The sequence below is a fragment of the Pyrus communis genome, chromosome 2 (genome assembly GCF_041283825.1).
Source record: "Pyrus communis isolate YQ-2024b chromosome 2, ASM4128382v1, whole genome shotgun sequence".
NCBI classification, from domain to species: domain Eukaryota; kingdom Viridiplantae; phylum Streptophyta; class Magnoliopsida; order Rosales; family Rosaceae; genus Pyrus; species Pyrus communis.
The window spans coordinates 813,536-827,467 of NC_142566.1; the positions used below are offsets into that span (position 1 = coordinate 813,536).

The window sequence follows — 13,932 nt, forward strand, 5'->3', positions numbered from 1 at the left end:
TTGTATGAAAATATAATACGGAGGTGAAATATTTTCTTCTTGTATGTAAGAAGTTGTCTGATTAAACTCGTATAAATAGAGGCATGTTTGCAACTTCATTACAACACACCAGATCAAAAGTAAAAAGCAATAATACTACTATCCCTCTTCTCTCTTTATCTACATCATTTGTGTGATACATTGCACACGTTCCGCTTCTAACTCTAGCAAGTGTCATTTCTCTCACTTTTGTCTCTTTATAACAGTAGGGTGGTTGGTGTTTGGCTTCTTTCGGTTGTCGGATTTTGTTTGTTCTATATGAAGCTCATCCACCTTAACAGTGTTCCACGCCATTGACTAAATCGCTCACACAGAAAAAAAAGTCTCCTAGAATTAAGTATCCCCAAATCTTAATCCTAGTATTAAGAACAAGATGGATGTTCAACTCAAGGTTAAGAACAAGAAATTTTCTTGTATTTTTTCCCAAACTTGTACACGAAAGCCCTATTTTGCGTGTGTTCGTAGTTCCTCCTCGAGACTGTTGTAAGAACAAGGTGGTTGTTTGACTCAAGGTTTTTCCTCTAGGTATAATCCCTAATTCTCGAGTATTTATATATGTTGCATGTTCATATATTACTAACACTTAATCGAACTATAGCAATACCATGTCTGAACTCTCAATTCCATTTGCAAGGAAGAAATCATGGCTTTGGAGGTGGTAGGTGGAGCTGTTATGTCCGCTTTCCTTCAGACGGTATTCGAAAAGATGGCTTCTCCGGAGATCAGGGAGTTCATCAGAGGAAAGAAACTGACGCAGGGATTACTGAACAAGTTAGAGATCATGTTATTGTCCGTTAATGTTGTTCTTGATGATGCTGAGGAGAAGCAGATAAGTAATTCAGCTGTGAAGCAGTGGCTTGAGAAGCTTAAAGAGTCAGTCTATGATGCCGATGACCTTTTGGACGAGATCAAGACAGAAGCGTTAAGCCGCAAGCTGGACGTTGAAGCTGCTGGCAGTAGCACAAGTCAGGTACAAGAACGCATCTCTTCCTCGCATCGTGCTTTTGACAAATCGGTACTCCCTAAGATACATGAAGTTGTTGATAGACTAGGCATCATCTCACAACAAAAAGATGTCCTTAATTTGAAAGCACATTCCAGCAACAAAACATCACACACACTGCCTTCCACTTCTTTGGTAGAAGAGTCTGGTGTGTATGGACGGAATGAGGACAAGGAAGCTATCGTTAAATTATTATTGATGGATGATGTGAATGACAATAAAACAAATGTTATTCCTGTTGTTGGCATGGGTGGGATCGGGAAGACCACCCTTGCTCAGCTCATATACAACGATGATAGAGCGAAACAACATTTTGATATTCAAGCATGGGTGTGTGTCTCGGAAGACTTTGATGTGGTTAGTGTAACACAGAAAATTTATAGGTCGGTCACTTCAAGAACCTGTGATATGAATGACCTAAATCAGCTTCAAGTTGAACTCAAGGAAGCTTTGAAAGGAAAGAAGTTCCTTCTTGTCCTTGATGATGTTTGGAACGAAAATTATCTTCACTGGGATCTGTTAAGGTGCCCTTTTGAGTCTGGTGAACATGGAAGTAAAATCATTGTGACTACACGCAATGGAGGTGTTGCATCTGTAATGGGTACTCTTCCAACTTACTGTCTAATGCCATTATCCGAGGATGATTGTTGGTTGTTATTCGTAAAACATGTGTTCAAAAATGGAGGAGTGAGTGGACACCCAATTCTTGAAGTAAGTGGAAGACAAATCGTCAGAAAGTGTAAAGGTCTTCCTTTAGCTGCGAAATCACTTGCAGGCCTTTTACGATCTAAGTTAAATGTGGAGGACTGGGAAAAGATATTGAAGAGTGACGTATGGGATAAGTCAAATAAAGAGAGTAACATTCTGCCAGCTCTATGGTTGAGCTACCATTATCTTTCTCCACATCTCAAACGTTGTTTTGCATATTCTTCGATATTTCCCAAAGATTATGAATTCAAGAAATCAGAATTGGTACTTTTGTGGATGGCAGAAGATCTCTTACAACCTGAAGTGAATGAAAGGGCGGAAGAAGTTGGAGAGGAATACTTCGATGATTTAATCTCGAGGTCATTTTTTCAGCATGTATCAACTGAAGATGGGGAGTCGTTTTTCACCATGCACGACCTAATCAATGATTTAGCAAAGTTTGTATCCGGAGACTTTTGTGTTAGGCTGGAGAAGAATGTCTCGGTGAACATTGTGAGCAAGGCCCGTCACTTTTCATATATGAAAACACATGATCCTGGTTTTGAAAAATTTGACGCCAAAAATTTGCGTACCTTCCTACCATTATCATTATCGTATGATTCTTTTTCAGTGATGGGCAAGGTACTATATGATTTATTGCCAACCCTACAATGTTTGAGAGCGCTCAGTTTATCAGGATATGATGTCACAGAGTTGCCTAATTCAGTTGGCAACTTAAAACATCTCAGGTACTTGAACTTGTCAAATACCTTAATCGAAATGTTACCTGATACATTGTGTTCTTTGTATAACTTACAGACGTTGTTGCTGTCACATTGTCAAGCTCTTGTTCAGTTGCCAAGCAACTTGAGAAAACTAATCAAATTGCGCCATCTTGATATCAGAGGTACAAAGTTAAGAAACATGCCACCGCAGATGGATAAATTGAAAGATCTGCAAACATTAAGTGATTTTTTCTTAGACAAAGATACTGGACATAACATTGTAGAGTTAAAAGAGCTTCCGAATTTGCATGGAAAACTTTGTATTTCAGGGCTTCATAATGTTGCGCAGGTTGGGGATGTCATGAATGCAAATATCAAGGACAAGAAGCATCTGAATGAACTAGTTCTCGAATGGGGAGCTGATAGTAATAATTCACAGAAGGATAGAGAAATGCTTGGCAACCTCCAACCTCACACAAATGTTAAAAAGCTAACTATCGACTCTTATGGAGGTACAAGTTTTCCAAGTTGGTTAGCAGAACTAGTTTTTCTTAGACTTGTGAATTGTCGATACTGTTTCATGTTGCCACCACTACCCTCCCTCAAGGAACTTTTTATTGAAGGGTTAAATGGTTTGGTGTCTCTGGGCCCTGAGTTTTATGGTGATGATACAAGTGGAACGAAGCCATTTAGTTCTCTACAAATTTTGGAATTCTGCAATATGCAGGAGTGGCATGAGTGGTCATATAACGAAGAAGGTAAAGAAGCTTTTCCTAAACTTTGCCAGCTTCGTCTGTTGGAATGTCCTAAGCTAACCCGGATATTACCTTTGGACTACTTTCCAAAGCTGGAAACACTCGAAATGCGCTCAGCTAACGTAGAATTCCTTACTATTTCACAAGAATCCAAAATCTTGTCCATCAGTAAACTGGATATATATTTTTGTCCAAATTTTGTATGTTTTTCCAATGGAGGGCTGCATGCACCACACTTGACCAAGATCAGTATTTGGGGATGCAAAAAACTGAGGTCGCTGCCAGAACAGATGCACACGCTTCTCCCTTCTCTTCGTAACTTGTGGATAGTAGATTGTCCAGAGCTGGAATCGTTTCCAGAAGGGGGATTGCCTTCAGAATTAAGTTCACTTTATATCCGTTCTTGCAAGAAACTCATTGCAAACCGTATGCAGTGGGGTCTGGGAAGACTCACCTCTCTCGTAGATTTGGCACTGAGCTTTGAAGAATGTGAAGAAGTGGGTGCATTTCCAGAGGAGGGGCTGCTGCCCCCGTCTTTGACTACTCTCTCCATCATAGATATGTCGAATCTTAAGACCATGGACGGAAAGGGATTGAGACAACTTATCTGTCTTGAAAGACTGACAATATGGCGGTGTCCTGAGCTCCAGTACTTGCCGGTTGAAGGGCTACCCGCCTCTCTTTCTCATCTAAGCATCAGGAGTTGCCCTTTGTTAATACTACGGTGCCAGAGACAGACAGGGGAAGATTGGACCAAGATTGCTCACATCCCCAACATAGAGATTGAATGGGAAGAGATATGACGTCTTCTTATGGTAATTTTTCCCATTGTCTCTCAGCTACTTATTTTTTCAATTTTTCATTACTGTTTAATTTCAGTCGTGAATTTGAATATGTGAATTTGAATATGTTGATAGAAAGCTTTCTACTCCTCCTCATACTACAACCAGAATATACACACAGATATATATATATATATATATATATATATATATATGTATATATATATGTATGTATATATATATATGTATGTATGTATGTATGTATGTATGTATGTATGTATACACGCGCACACACTTGCTTTTAGAAATGTATTGACAATCTGCTATTATTTTTTCTTAAACTCACAGAAGATTTCGCTATCAAACTGCTTGAAAAATTGAGGCATTTGATTACAATGTTCTTATTGTTTAGTTATAACTTGTAACAGTATTTAGAGTTACTTCTTTTACCATACAATTCGCAGACGAGTCTAGTGCTAATTTTCATTCCGATCATTTAATTTGTATGGACACCGAAAGGAAATTTACTCGAGGTGACTCAAAAATTATCGTTGTTTTGGACTGAGACAGTTGAATCTTACTTCTTTCCAGATGCTTGAGTTGTTTGCAACTATTTCATCGTATGTCACTTCAGAAGTACATCACTGTTGGATAAGGTGTGTTTCAACTCTCACCTTTCTAGTCTCCTGAAATTATGCATCAGTGACCGTGGGATTGCACGCGGATGTTTTCAGTTTCAAGATTCTCTCTTCAAGTCACTGCCAGAGGAATGTCGAAATTGGCAAGGGGATGTTCGACCTCCGGTTGCTTGCGTTCCAGGCGTAGAAATCCGTTGGTCGCATTTCTGGTTGCGATAACGGTCCAATTTTCTGTGTTTACAAGCTCAAATTCAACAGGGCATTGCAACCTTTGCTTCCAACTTCTTTGTCATGGTGAAATATACTGAACATAGGAAAGTACAAGAAACTTTTAAATCTTCCAGTACTTCTCTCAAGTGAAACTTTTAAATCACTGCTTTTCGATCTAGACATTTTTAATTAATATTATTTTAAATAAATAATTTTTATTAGCTAATTATTGATTCGTAGTCATTATGACTCTTTAAGGTAGGGAGGATGGTTGAAGTATAACTTTTTTAGGTAACTCCTAATATAACATTTTAATATTTTCAGCTAAAATTTTGATACAAACTGAGAGCATGGTTGGAGGGGCTCTCAGTGGGTTTCGATTGTATAAAGTGTTTGTGTTTCGGTTTGAAATCGAGGATTTGGGCTGAGAAGATATAAACCAAGAAATGAGGCCCAATAATGAATATTTAGTCCATGTGATATTCTCAGCCCCGAAATGGATGTCAGCGATTTTATCTAGTCTAGAATTGGATTACTAAGATCATCTACAAAGAAAATGTCAAATTATAATAGTCAAATTCCAATTAATGGTTGATGTGGCAATCTGAAGTCTTATGTCAAATTTGTAAGTCTCCGACCGAATTGTCAAATGTTGAGCTTTAAATGGTTGTAATTATTAAAAAAAAAAAAAGTTGAAACAAAATTCTTATTGGTTGAAATGTTAGTGGAATAAGGGACTCACCATTAAAATGAATTAAAAACAAATTTGACACTAATGTCAAATTTGACTCAAAATCACAAAGCCTTCAAATCCAGTCAGCAGATAACACTTTGGTTGGTAAGAGGCCGATACTAGATAGAGATAGAGTATCAGCATGAGAGGAGTCTGATAAGATTAGTGTCGAGATATCCAGGTGCGTGTCAATAAGCCACATTCCTAATAGGGTTCTACCACTCGGGACACTTGGTCATCACGAAATTTATCCTTATAAACAAATGGTTTTGCAATGTATAAAATTTCTTCAACTCAACACAAATAAATGCTATGTGCGAAACTCTCTCACATTCTTGAGAAAAATGCTAATTGCTTCACTAACTCTCATCAAGACATATTCAAATCGGTTAAACATTACTTGGTTGAGAAACCAGTGCCATATTTAGTTTGGTTAAACATCATTTGAGTCTTAGAATCGTTTTATCAAATAATGCCTTCAGTTTGGTTAAACAACACTACTTCTATTCCAGTTGGTTATCTATCCAAGTCTTTGTCAGCAAAAAGCCCTTGATTCTCTCGCTGGACAAGGTCACTTCACTAGCTTTCTTGGCAAAGTGATGTGTTACGAGGGTAATCAGTGTTTGGCACATTGAAAGCCAAACTATTATTGAGCATTACAATAAAAGACCTAAAAGACATAACCTTATCTTCAGGCTAGCAAAACCTTAGGCCAAAAGAATTCCTTCCTTAATCAAAATTGTTGGTATAGAAATCAGGATCGCGTTTCATCACCACATTCCGAGCACATTTCATTACATTTAAATTTATGCCATCTCCAACCTAAGGGCTATGTTTAGCCCCCGTACCAAATTATAGTCATACAAGAAATTATTTTTTAATGAATACTGTCAGACCATATTTAACATCATCTCCAGCAGGAGGGATTTATTATTCTTAAGTTTGTTCTTTAACTTTATTGATTAATTGAATTAAACTACCATATTTATAAATGAGTAACTTTTCATATTTCTTATCTTTATGTAATCTTAATAATTTTTCGGAATGCTATGTTTGTTTTGCTTAAGAAAAATTGGAAAAAAAAAATTAATTAATTTTTCATATAGGAGTTTAAAGAATGTGAAGAATAGAAATAAAACGAGGTAAAATAATATGGAATGGTGAAAATGATGTAAGAAATGATGTAGAAATGACTTAGATACTTATAGAAAAAAAAAATTAGAATTTTTATTTTTATTTTTAAATTTCATCTTTAAAAAAAAAACAAAAATAAAATTCAAATCCAATAGTTTGCTGACGTCAACTAGCATGTGAGTTGCTGATAGCTGGCCCATCATTTTGGGCTGGCTGGCTGGCTTCAATTACCTAGCCTGATGGCCATGGGCTAGAATTTGGCCCAGTGGATCCCCTTTTTCCTTTGACTTGGACCTTTATTAGAGATGATTTTTTCTTCATTTCAAACTATAAAAGAGCCTATAGCCCTATAACCTAATGCATTGGAAATGACCTTTATACTATGTTTGAATGAAGAAATTTAAAATTATTAATGAATTTTAAAATGACGGAAATTGAAATGAAGAGATTTTATTTTCTAGAATTTGTGAATTTTCTTATTTGGTTAACCTAAAAGAACAATGAAATTGGATACGGATTTTGTTATTTTTAAACTCTTAATTATAGAAATTGAGATATGACAACTATAAACATGGAATTTAAACTTGGGAATTGTAGGTCCTAAATTCCAAGTTTCTCTTCCATGTGAAAATTCTAAATTTTTATATTTATCAATCCAAACAAGAGAATTGGTACATGTCAATTTATAAATTCTGACTTTTATCCAAATTCCAAGTTTATTTCTCTCTTTCAAAAATAGTGTTAAGTTCTTTTTTGTCATGCCTGCTGTTAATTCCGTCGGTGGGAGTCATTAGATGTCACTTTGTTTGCATCTTGATCAATTTGACATATTAAAAATGACTCTTATTGTCTTCTTTTTGATGTTTGGATTAAACGGTTCTCTTAAATGATAAGCTTGAAGATCATTTATATCATTTTATGGTTTTCAAAAACTAATAATTTTACATGCGGAGATGACAATGTTTTTATCAAGATTGCAAATGTATGAACATGTTTCTTTAGATTACGGGTTTTTAGAGAGAGTATGTGCCTATCATGTCCCTTGGTTCTGCATGTTTCTGTTCAAGGAGGATCGCATTCTTTTAATGGGATCGTTCAACATGGCTATAAGGATGAGACATCATTCTTCTTTTTATGCCGTTTCATACTCATTATTTTCATTTTACACCGGTTCGAATTTTTTATTTTTTATTTTTCATTTTTTTGCAGGGAGAAAGGCTTCAATCTCCGCTAGTGAACATAGAGTTGATGACACAGATAATTTTGAAGAGTATCTCGAGGGAATGTTTCCTTGATACTTGCCAGTTGAGGGCGGTCATATCTGGTGTTCAGTATAAGAGAAGGAGATGCGTTCAGTGTCATTGCAAAGCCTATTGAACAAAGAACTTGATAAGGTGGTTGAACAGCATGATATAATGAGGTAATGTGTGCCCCAAGATATGCTAAGAACCCATTTTCGAAGCCAACTAGAACTAGAAGGTGCAAAACTAGACGTAGAAGGTGCACGGGGACAATACAACAGCAATGCTTGACATTGTTTGTAATTTGAATGCAGTAACGACTGAATTGTGTTCTAATCGTCACCTCACCTCACTGAATGTATTATGGCTTGTATATATTTGTTCTATAAGCTAATAAAAAGGCGATCCCAAACTAATAAGGCTTCCCGCTTTGCGAGGGTCAGGGGAGGAACGCCTATTGTATTTCTTTCTTTCTAGTCAATATAATTTGTTCTATAAGCTAATATTAGAGGAAAATCATTCTTTCTTTCAAGTAAACATAATTGTCAGAAAAACCAATGGGGATTTATTTCAGATTATTTGTGCTTTTATGTGAACGTTCTTTTATGGTATAAGTATTCTATATTCGATATTATGCGAAACAAATGTTAAATAATAGAGCTACAATCCTAAATAAAATTTGCATCTGGAAATTACAATAATAGTAAAAGAAGAAAAAGAGTAAGACCACCAAGTTACAGATAGAAGAAAAATAAAAGAAGAAGAGATGGAAGGAGCATTAATTCATGACCGAAGAGTTGGCAGAAACCAGATTGATTTTTGCTTGGTCATATTCAATAGTGTCAATGCATGTGGGGTGTAAGGCTTTGAAATGCTTTGAGTCTTTAAGTTATACACACCATAGTCTTGGCGATTCCATTCTATATACTGCCAATCCGAGTTGAAGTATATGCAATCCGGTTGACATCCTGGTAACTTTGAGGTCAAAACAGATGCCGAATCATTAGCCCCCACAAAGAGAGCAACATCACCCAAACTTGTCATCTCGATCCACTTACTTTCCTCAGAGTTCCATCTAAAAATTTCAAATTTTTGTGTCACAAAGCTGGGGTATCGCCGTCTGTTCCCTTCTTTTCTTTCCATCCTGAAGCACCTTTTCACCATTAAAACTTCTTTCTTGTTGAGATCCACGAGATATCTCTTGCGAACTATACGTTCTTCAATAATTTTCCCATCTAGGTTAAGTCTATCAGACCTATCGACGCAATAAACTTTATCTCCAACATGAACAACATCATCAATGAAGTGCCACGTCCTATGTTCACGATAGGTCCAAGTTTTATCTTTACCAGGTCTAACAGAAGCCAATAGATAACCATCCCCGAATATGACCTCAACAATACATTCATCTGCATTTAAAACCGGATCTGCTGAAATAGTAGCCTTGTGAACATAACGGTCGTATCGTCGAGCCCAGTACATAGTGCGTGTAGGACAAGGAGGCATCAGTGAAGGAAGGCGAATGATTGAATTTTCATTCTCTTCACATCCTTGAATCCTTGCGAACGGATTCATTAAGGTCACCGCGAAATTTTCATCGACGGTCACAAGCCATCCTTTTGAAGACCCACAAAATCGTTTGTTCGGCAACCTTAACTGTAAATCATAAACCTTATCCTTCTCGACGTTGTATACATTCCATGCATCCTGTTTGCCACCACTGGAAACTAAGAGCATTGGGGCTGGCCGTCGAGGATTATCCTTTGTTACACTACTCCATGACATACAAACAAGACTGAATCTCAAAAAGTCATCCGATGCAAGTTTCTCTAACACTAAATCCAGAAGGTGGTTAGGCAAATTTTTCCAATCTGAAAAGGCAAAATTAAGGAAAAATTGGATAAGAAAGAAAGATGATGGAAATTAAACAACTGAAAAAAAAAACAAGTTGGTCGAGCGGATGCAGCATTAGTGATCGATATACAACTCAGTCATCATAACCATGCATAAACATGGAAATTAAACAGCTAAACCAGGAGGCTTAAACAAAACAAAAACGCCTCTGATGTACAACCTATTTTCTACTGGTTTGAACAGGAAGAGAGAGAAGAGAAACATACATACCTGAATCCATAGCTCTCAGAAAAGGCTTTTGGTTCTGCCTGTTTTTTTTGGGTGAGAAAACGTAGGAGAAAATTGAAGGGTCTTTTGGTTCTGTTTTTTTTTGTTTTTTTTTTTTTGGGTGAGAAAACGTAGGAGAAGATTGAAGGGTTCTCAGGTTTCTATGGAGAGAACCAATGCGCAGGCAGTTTAGTCCCTTAAAGAATAGGAATAACTCCCCTATTAGAATTAGGAAATATATCTGCCAAATTAAATAGTTTATATTTCCCAACCACAAAAAAATTATGGGGAAACTTGATATGAATCTAATTTTGTGAGTCATTTTTGAGATGAGTCCAATTATATTCCATGTCAGTTTTTTTTCATTTTCATACCAATTTACCCCTAAAATTACTTATAAGTAATCAATATTATCCCTTGATATTAGGATTAGTATTTGTGATAAGTTTTACCTATTTGAGGTTTAAAGAATACAATTCTCTTAATGATAGGATAGTTGTTGACTTGTTGGAATAAAATTACTTCCTATATATCTCAAAGTGAGGATACGCCTCTTCATTTCTTCTTCATTTATCTATTCTTTCTTTTTACTTTGTTATCTAAAACCTTTTTCTTAGTTAGGATTTATCATTTACCTTGCGATTGTTCTTCTTCCTTGTCATTGTTCAGTTCTACTCTTCTCTTCTTAGGCTTCCACTATATATGAAATTTGATTCTGTTTGATCAAAGAATGGAGGTTGGTTGGCTTCTTTCATCAAATTGCTTGTTGTGTTCAAATTAGTTAATTTGGTGGTCAAAGTTGGATCTTCATTTGAGTTGTATTTTTACTCAAATTAATTGATTTCATGGCCGATATTTATCTACCTCTATCACAAGATTTTGTTATATAACCTACCTCTATTATAGGCATATTATATTTTTCAATTTTTATTATCTATCTCTATCACAAATTACTTCCATATGTTTTCCTATATTACATAGTAATTTATCTTGCTTATAGGTAGGTAAATTGTGTATTTGTACCTTTCAGTTCGTTTATCTACCTATTGATTAGATATATTTTCTTCGTTTGACATCGTACTTATAGGTATATGTACATTTATGTATTAGTACCTTTTAATTAGGTTGTATATTTTTGCAACTTAATCTATGATAAAAATATTTTATTTTATTAAAAGGTAAAGAATTGAAACGTTTTTTTAAATGCTTAGTAGATTGCAGATGTTTAAATATTCAAAATTTGAAAACAAAGGGTAAAATAGGTTTAAAAAAATAGTTAAGTGGACCTAAATCAGAAATTTCAAAAAATTGGATTAAAGACAATAGTATGTCAATTTTTTGGACCTATATCTTAAGGGAAATTTAACAAAAAGTTCTCGATATTGTTCACTTTAACGAAAAATCATATTTTTACACTAAAAAATCAATCATGTACTATTTACTTTACATTTATTTTGTCCTTATTGTTAAAACTCAAAGTTTTAAGCATTTTTCATTAGTTTTTAAATACTTTGAGTCTTTAAGTTATACACATCATAGTCTTGGCGATTCCATTCTATATATTGCCAATCCGAGTTGAAGTATATGCAATCCGGCTGACATCCTGGTAACTTTGAGGTCAAAATAGATGCCGAATCGTTAGCCCCCACAAAGAGGGCAACATCACCCAAACTTGTCATCTCGATCCACTTACTTTCTTCAAAGTTCCATCTAAAAATTTCAAATTTTTGTGTCACAAAGCTGGGGTATCGTCGTCTGTTCCCTTTTTTTTCCATTTTGAAGCACCTTTTCACCATTAAAACTTCTTTCTCGTTGAGATTCACGAGATATCTCTTGCGAATCATACATTGTTCAATAATTTTCCCATCTAGGTTAATTCTATCAGATGTATCGACGCAATAAACTTTATCTCCAACATGAACAACATCATCAATGAAGTGCCACGTCCTATGTTCACGATATATACGTCCAAGTTTTATCTTTACCAAATCTAATAGAAGCCAATCGAAACCATCCCCGAATATGACCTCAACAACAAATTCATCTGCATTTAAAACCGGATCTGCTGAAATTGTAGCCTTGCCAACATAACAATCGTATCGTCGAGCTCAATACTTGACACGTTGAGGATGAGTAGGCATCATTGAAGGAAGGCGAGTGACTGAACTTTCATATTCTTCACATCCTTGAATCATTGCGAACAGATTCATTAAGGTCACCGCAAAAGTTTCATCAACAGTTACAAGCCATCCTTTTGAAGACCCACAAAATCGTTTGTTCGGTAACCTTAATTGTAAATCATAAACCTTATTATTCTCGACGTTGTATACATTCCATGTATCCTGTTTGCCACTACTGGAAATGAAGAGCATTGGGGCTGGCCGTTGAGGATTATCCTTTGTTACACTACTCCATGACATACAAACAAGACTGAATCTCAAATAGTCATCCGATGCAAGTTTCTCTAAAACTAAACCTAGAAGGTGGTTAGGCAAAACTTTCCAATCTGAAAAGGCAAAATTAAGGAAAAATTGAGTAAGAAAGAAAGATGATGGAAACAAAACAACTAAAGAAAACAAATTGATCAAGCGAATGTAGCATTAGTGATCGATGTACAACTCACTCATCATAACCATGTATAAACATGGAAATTAAACAACTAAACCAGGAGGCTGAAACAAAACAAAACAAAACGCCTGTGATGTACAACCAATTTTCTACTGGTTTGGAGAAGAAGAGAGAGAAGAGAAACATACATACCTGAATCCATATAGCTCTCAGAGCATTAAGCAAAGGTTTTTTTGGGTGAGAAAACGTACGTAGGACAAGACTGAAGGTTCTAAGGTTTGCTCCAGTTTTATATAGAAGATAACTCGTGTGCACGCACTTCAGTCCCTTGAACACTAGGAATTACTGGCACTTTCCAATTAGAATTAAGAAACATAAATATATATAAATATATAAGAGGCGGAACAGTGCCACCACTTCTTTTACACAACTTTTGTCGCAAGTTTTGTGGGGCTCCTTCCGCGATGGATTTCAATAATTTGAACCGTCTATTTTTTAGAACATCATTCATAGATAGTTCTTGCAAAAAATAGACAATTCAAAATCATTAAGATATTCATTTGTAGTGAAGAAAATGGACGAAAACCCTTAATCTAACGATCATATGATTTCAAATTTTGGTGATTTTTGGTAGACATGATATTTGATGGAAGACTTAAAAATTAGATAGTTCGGATCGTTGAAATACATTACAGAAAGGGCTCACAAAAACTTGTAACAAAAGTTGTGTGAAGAAAGTAATGTCATGAATCGGAATATATATAAGCTTTTTTTTTTTATTTTTTTAACAAACATATTATCTAAACTAAATTGAAAGGTAGTCTCTTAATAAACTAACAATTCGTCGAGAAGAAGGAAACATATATAGATCATAATAACAGTCAACACATGCTAACTCTCCAAAGGTGCTTTAGTGAGGCGAAAGGTATTTTCCAACTAGACAAAAGGAGACGCACATATACAATAAGGGTTTCCTTTTAGAATAAAAGGACACAAAATATTCAGGAAAGCTTTCTGTTTGTGTGTTGGTTTGTCCAAATCCAAAGGTAATTGACGACTGCCATGGAATGGAAGGACATCCATTACATCAAGCCCTTAAACACAAATTCAACCTCGCATTCATGCAAATTTTCTAAGAAACCAAGACGTCGTTTGGGGTGTTCTAAATGAGGTATGGTAACAATTTTTGTACTTAAGAAGAATGGTGTATTTTTGCTCAACACCAATGGCGATGAGCATCATCATTGTTTTAATTATTTATTGATGGGTGAGTACAGTTTAATCTATTTACAATAT

At 35.5% G+C, this 13,932-nt stretch overlaps 2 protein-coding genes and 1 pseudogene across 5 annotated transcripts; 1 reads left to right on the forward strand and 2 right to left on the reverse strand.

The window, feature by feature from the left end:
• The first annotated feature begins 343 nt into the window (after positions 1-343).
• Positions 344-8,463, forward strand: LOC137748560 (putative disease resistance RPP13-like protein 1). Of its 4 annotated transcripts, none has more exons than XR_015953459.1 (4): positions 344-564; positions 674-4,024; positions 4,583-4,647; positions 7,916-8,463. XR_015953459.1 is itself a non-coding variant. In XM_088679994.1 (3 exons), the coding sequence occupies exon 2, from the start codon at positions 683-685 to the stop codon at positions 4,010-4,012; it is 3,330 nt and encodes a 1,109-aa protein (XP_088536120.1). In that variant the 5' UTR covers positions 344-564; positions 678-682; the 3' UTR covers positions 4,013-4,024; positions 4,583-5,066. The 4 variants fall into 4 exon arrangements, 2 of the variants coding, with proteins under 2 accessions (XP_088536120.1, XP_068344832.1); XR_015953460.1 differs by lacking the exon at positions 7,916-8,463 and adding an exon at positions 4,726-4,863 and having other exon boundaries at positions 430-564; XM_088679994.1 differs by lacking the exon at positions 7,916-8,463 and having other exon boundaries at positions 678-4,024; positions 4,583-5,066.
• An 85-nt stretch (positions 8,464-8,548) lies between these two features.
• On the reverse strand, positions 8,549-10,210 carry LOC137746599 (F-box protein SKIP23-like). The gene is made up of 2 exons (XM_068486610.2): positions 10,072-10,210; positions 8,549-9,818 (listed from the first exon to the last, which is right to left on the reverse strand). Exons 1-2 carry the CDS (start codon positions 10,079-10,081, stop codon positions 8,731-8,733), a joined length of 1,098 nt encoding a protein of 365 aa, XP_068342711.1. The 5' UTR covers positions 10,082-10,210; the 3' UTR covers positions 8,549-8,730.
• A 1,360-nt stretch (positions 10,211-11,570) lies between these two features.
• On the reverse strand, positions 11,571-12,838 carry LOC137748100 (putative F-box protein At1g65740; annotated as a pseudogene).
• Between the last annotated feature and the right edge of the window lie 1,094 nt (positions 12,839-13,932).

Bases quoted from the DNA above. Each gene is read 5' to 3' on its own strand.
- LOC137748560 (XM_088679994.1), top strand. From the start codon at position 683: ATGGCTTTGGAGGTGGTAGGTGGAGCTGTTATGTCCGCTTTCCTTCAG.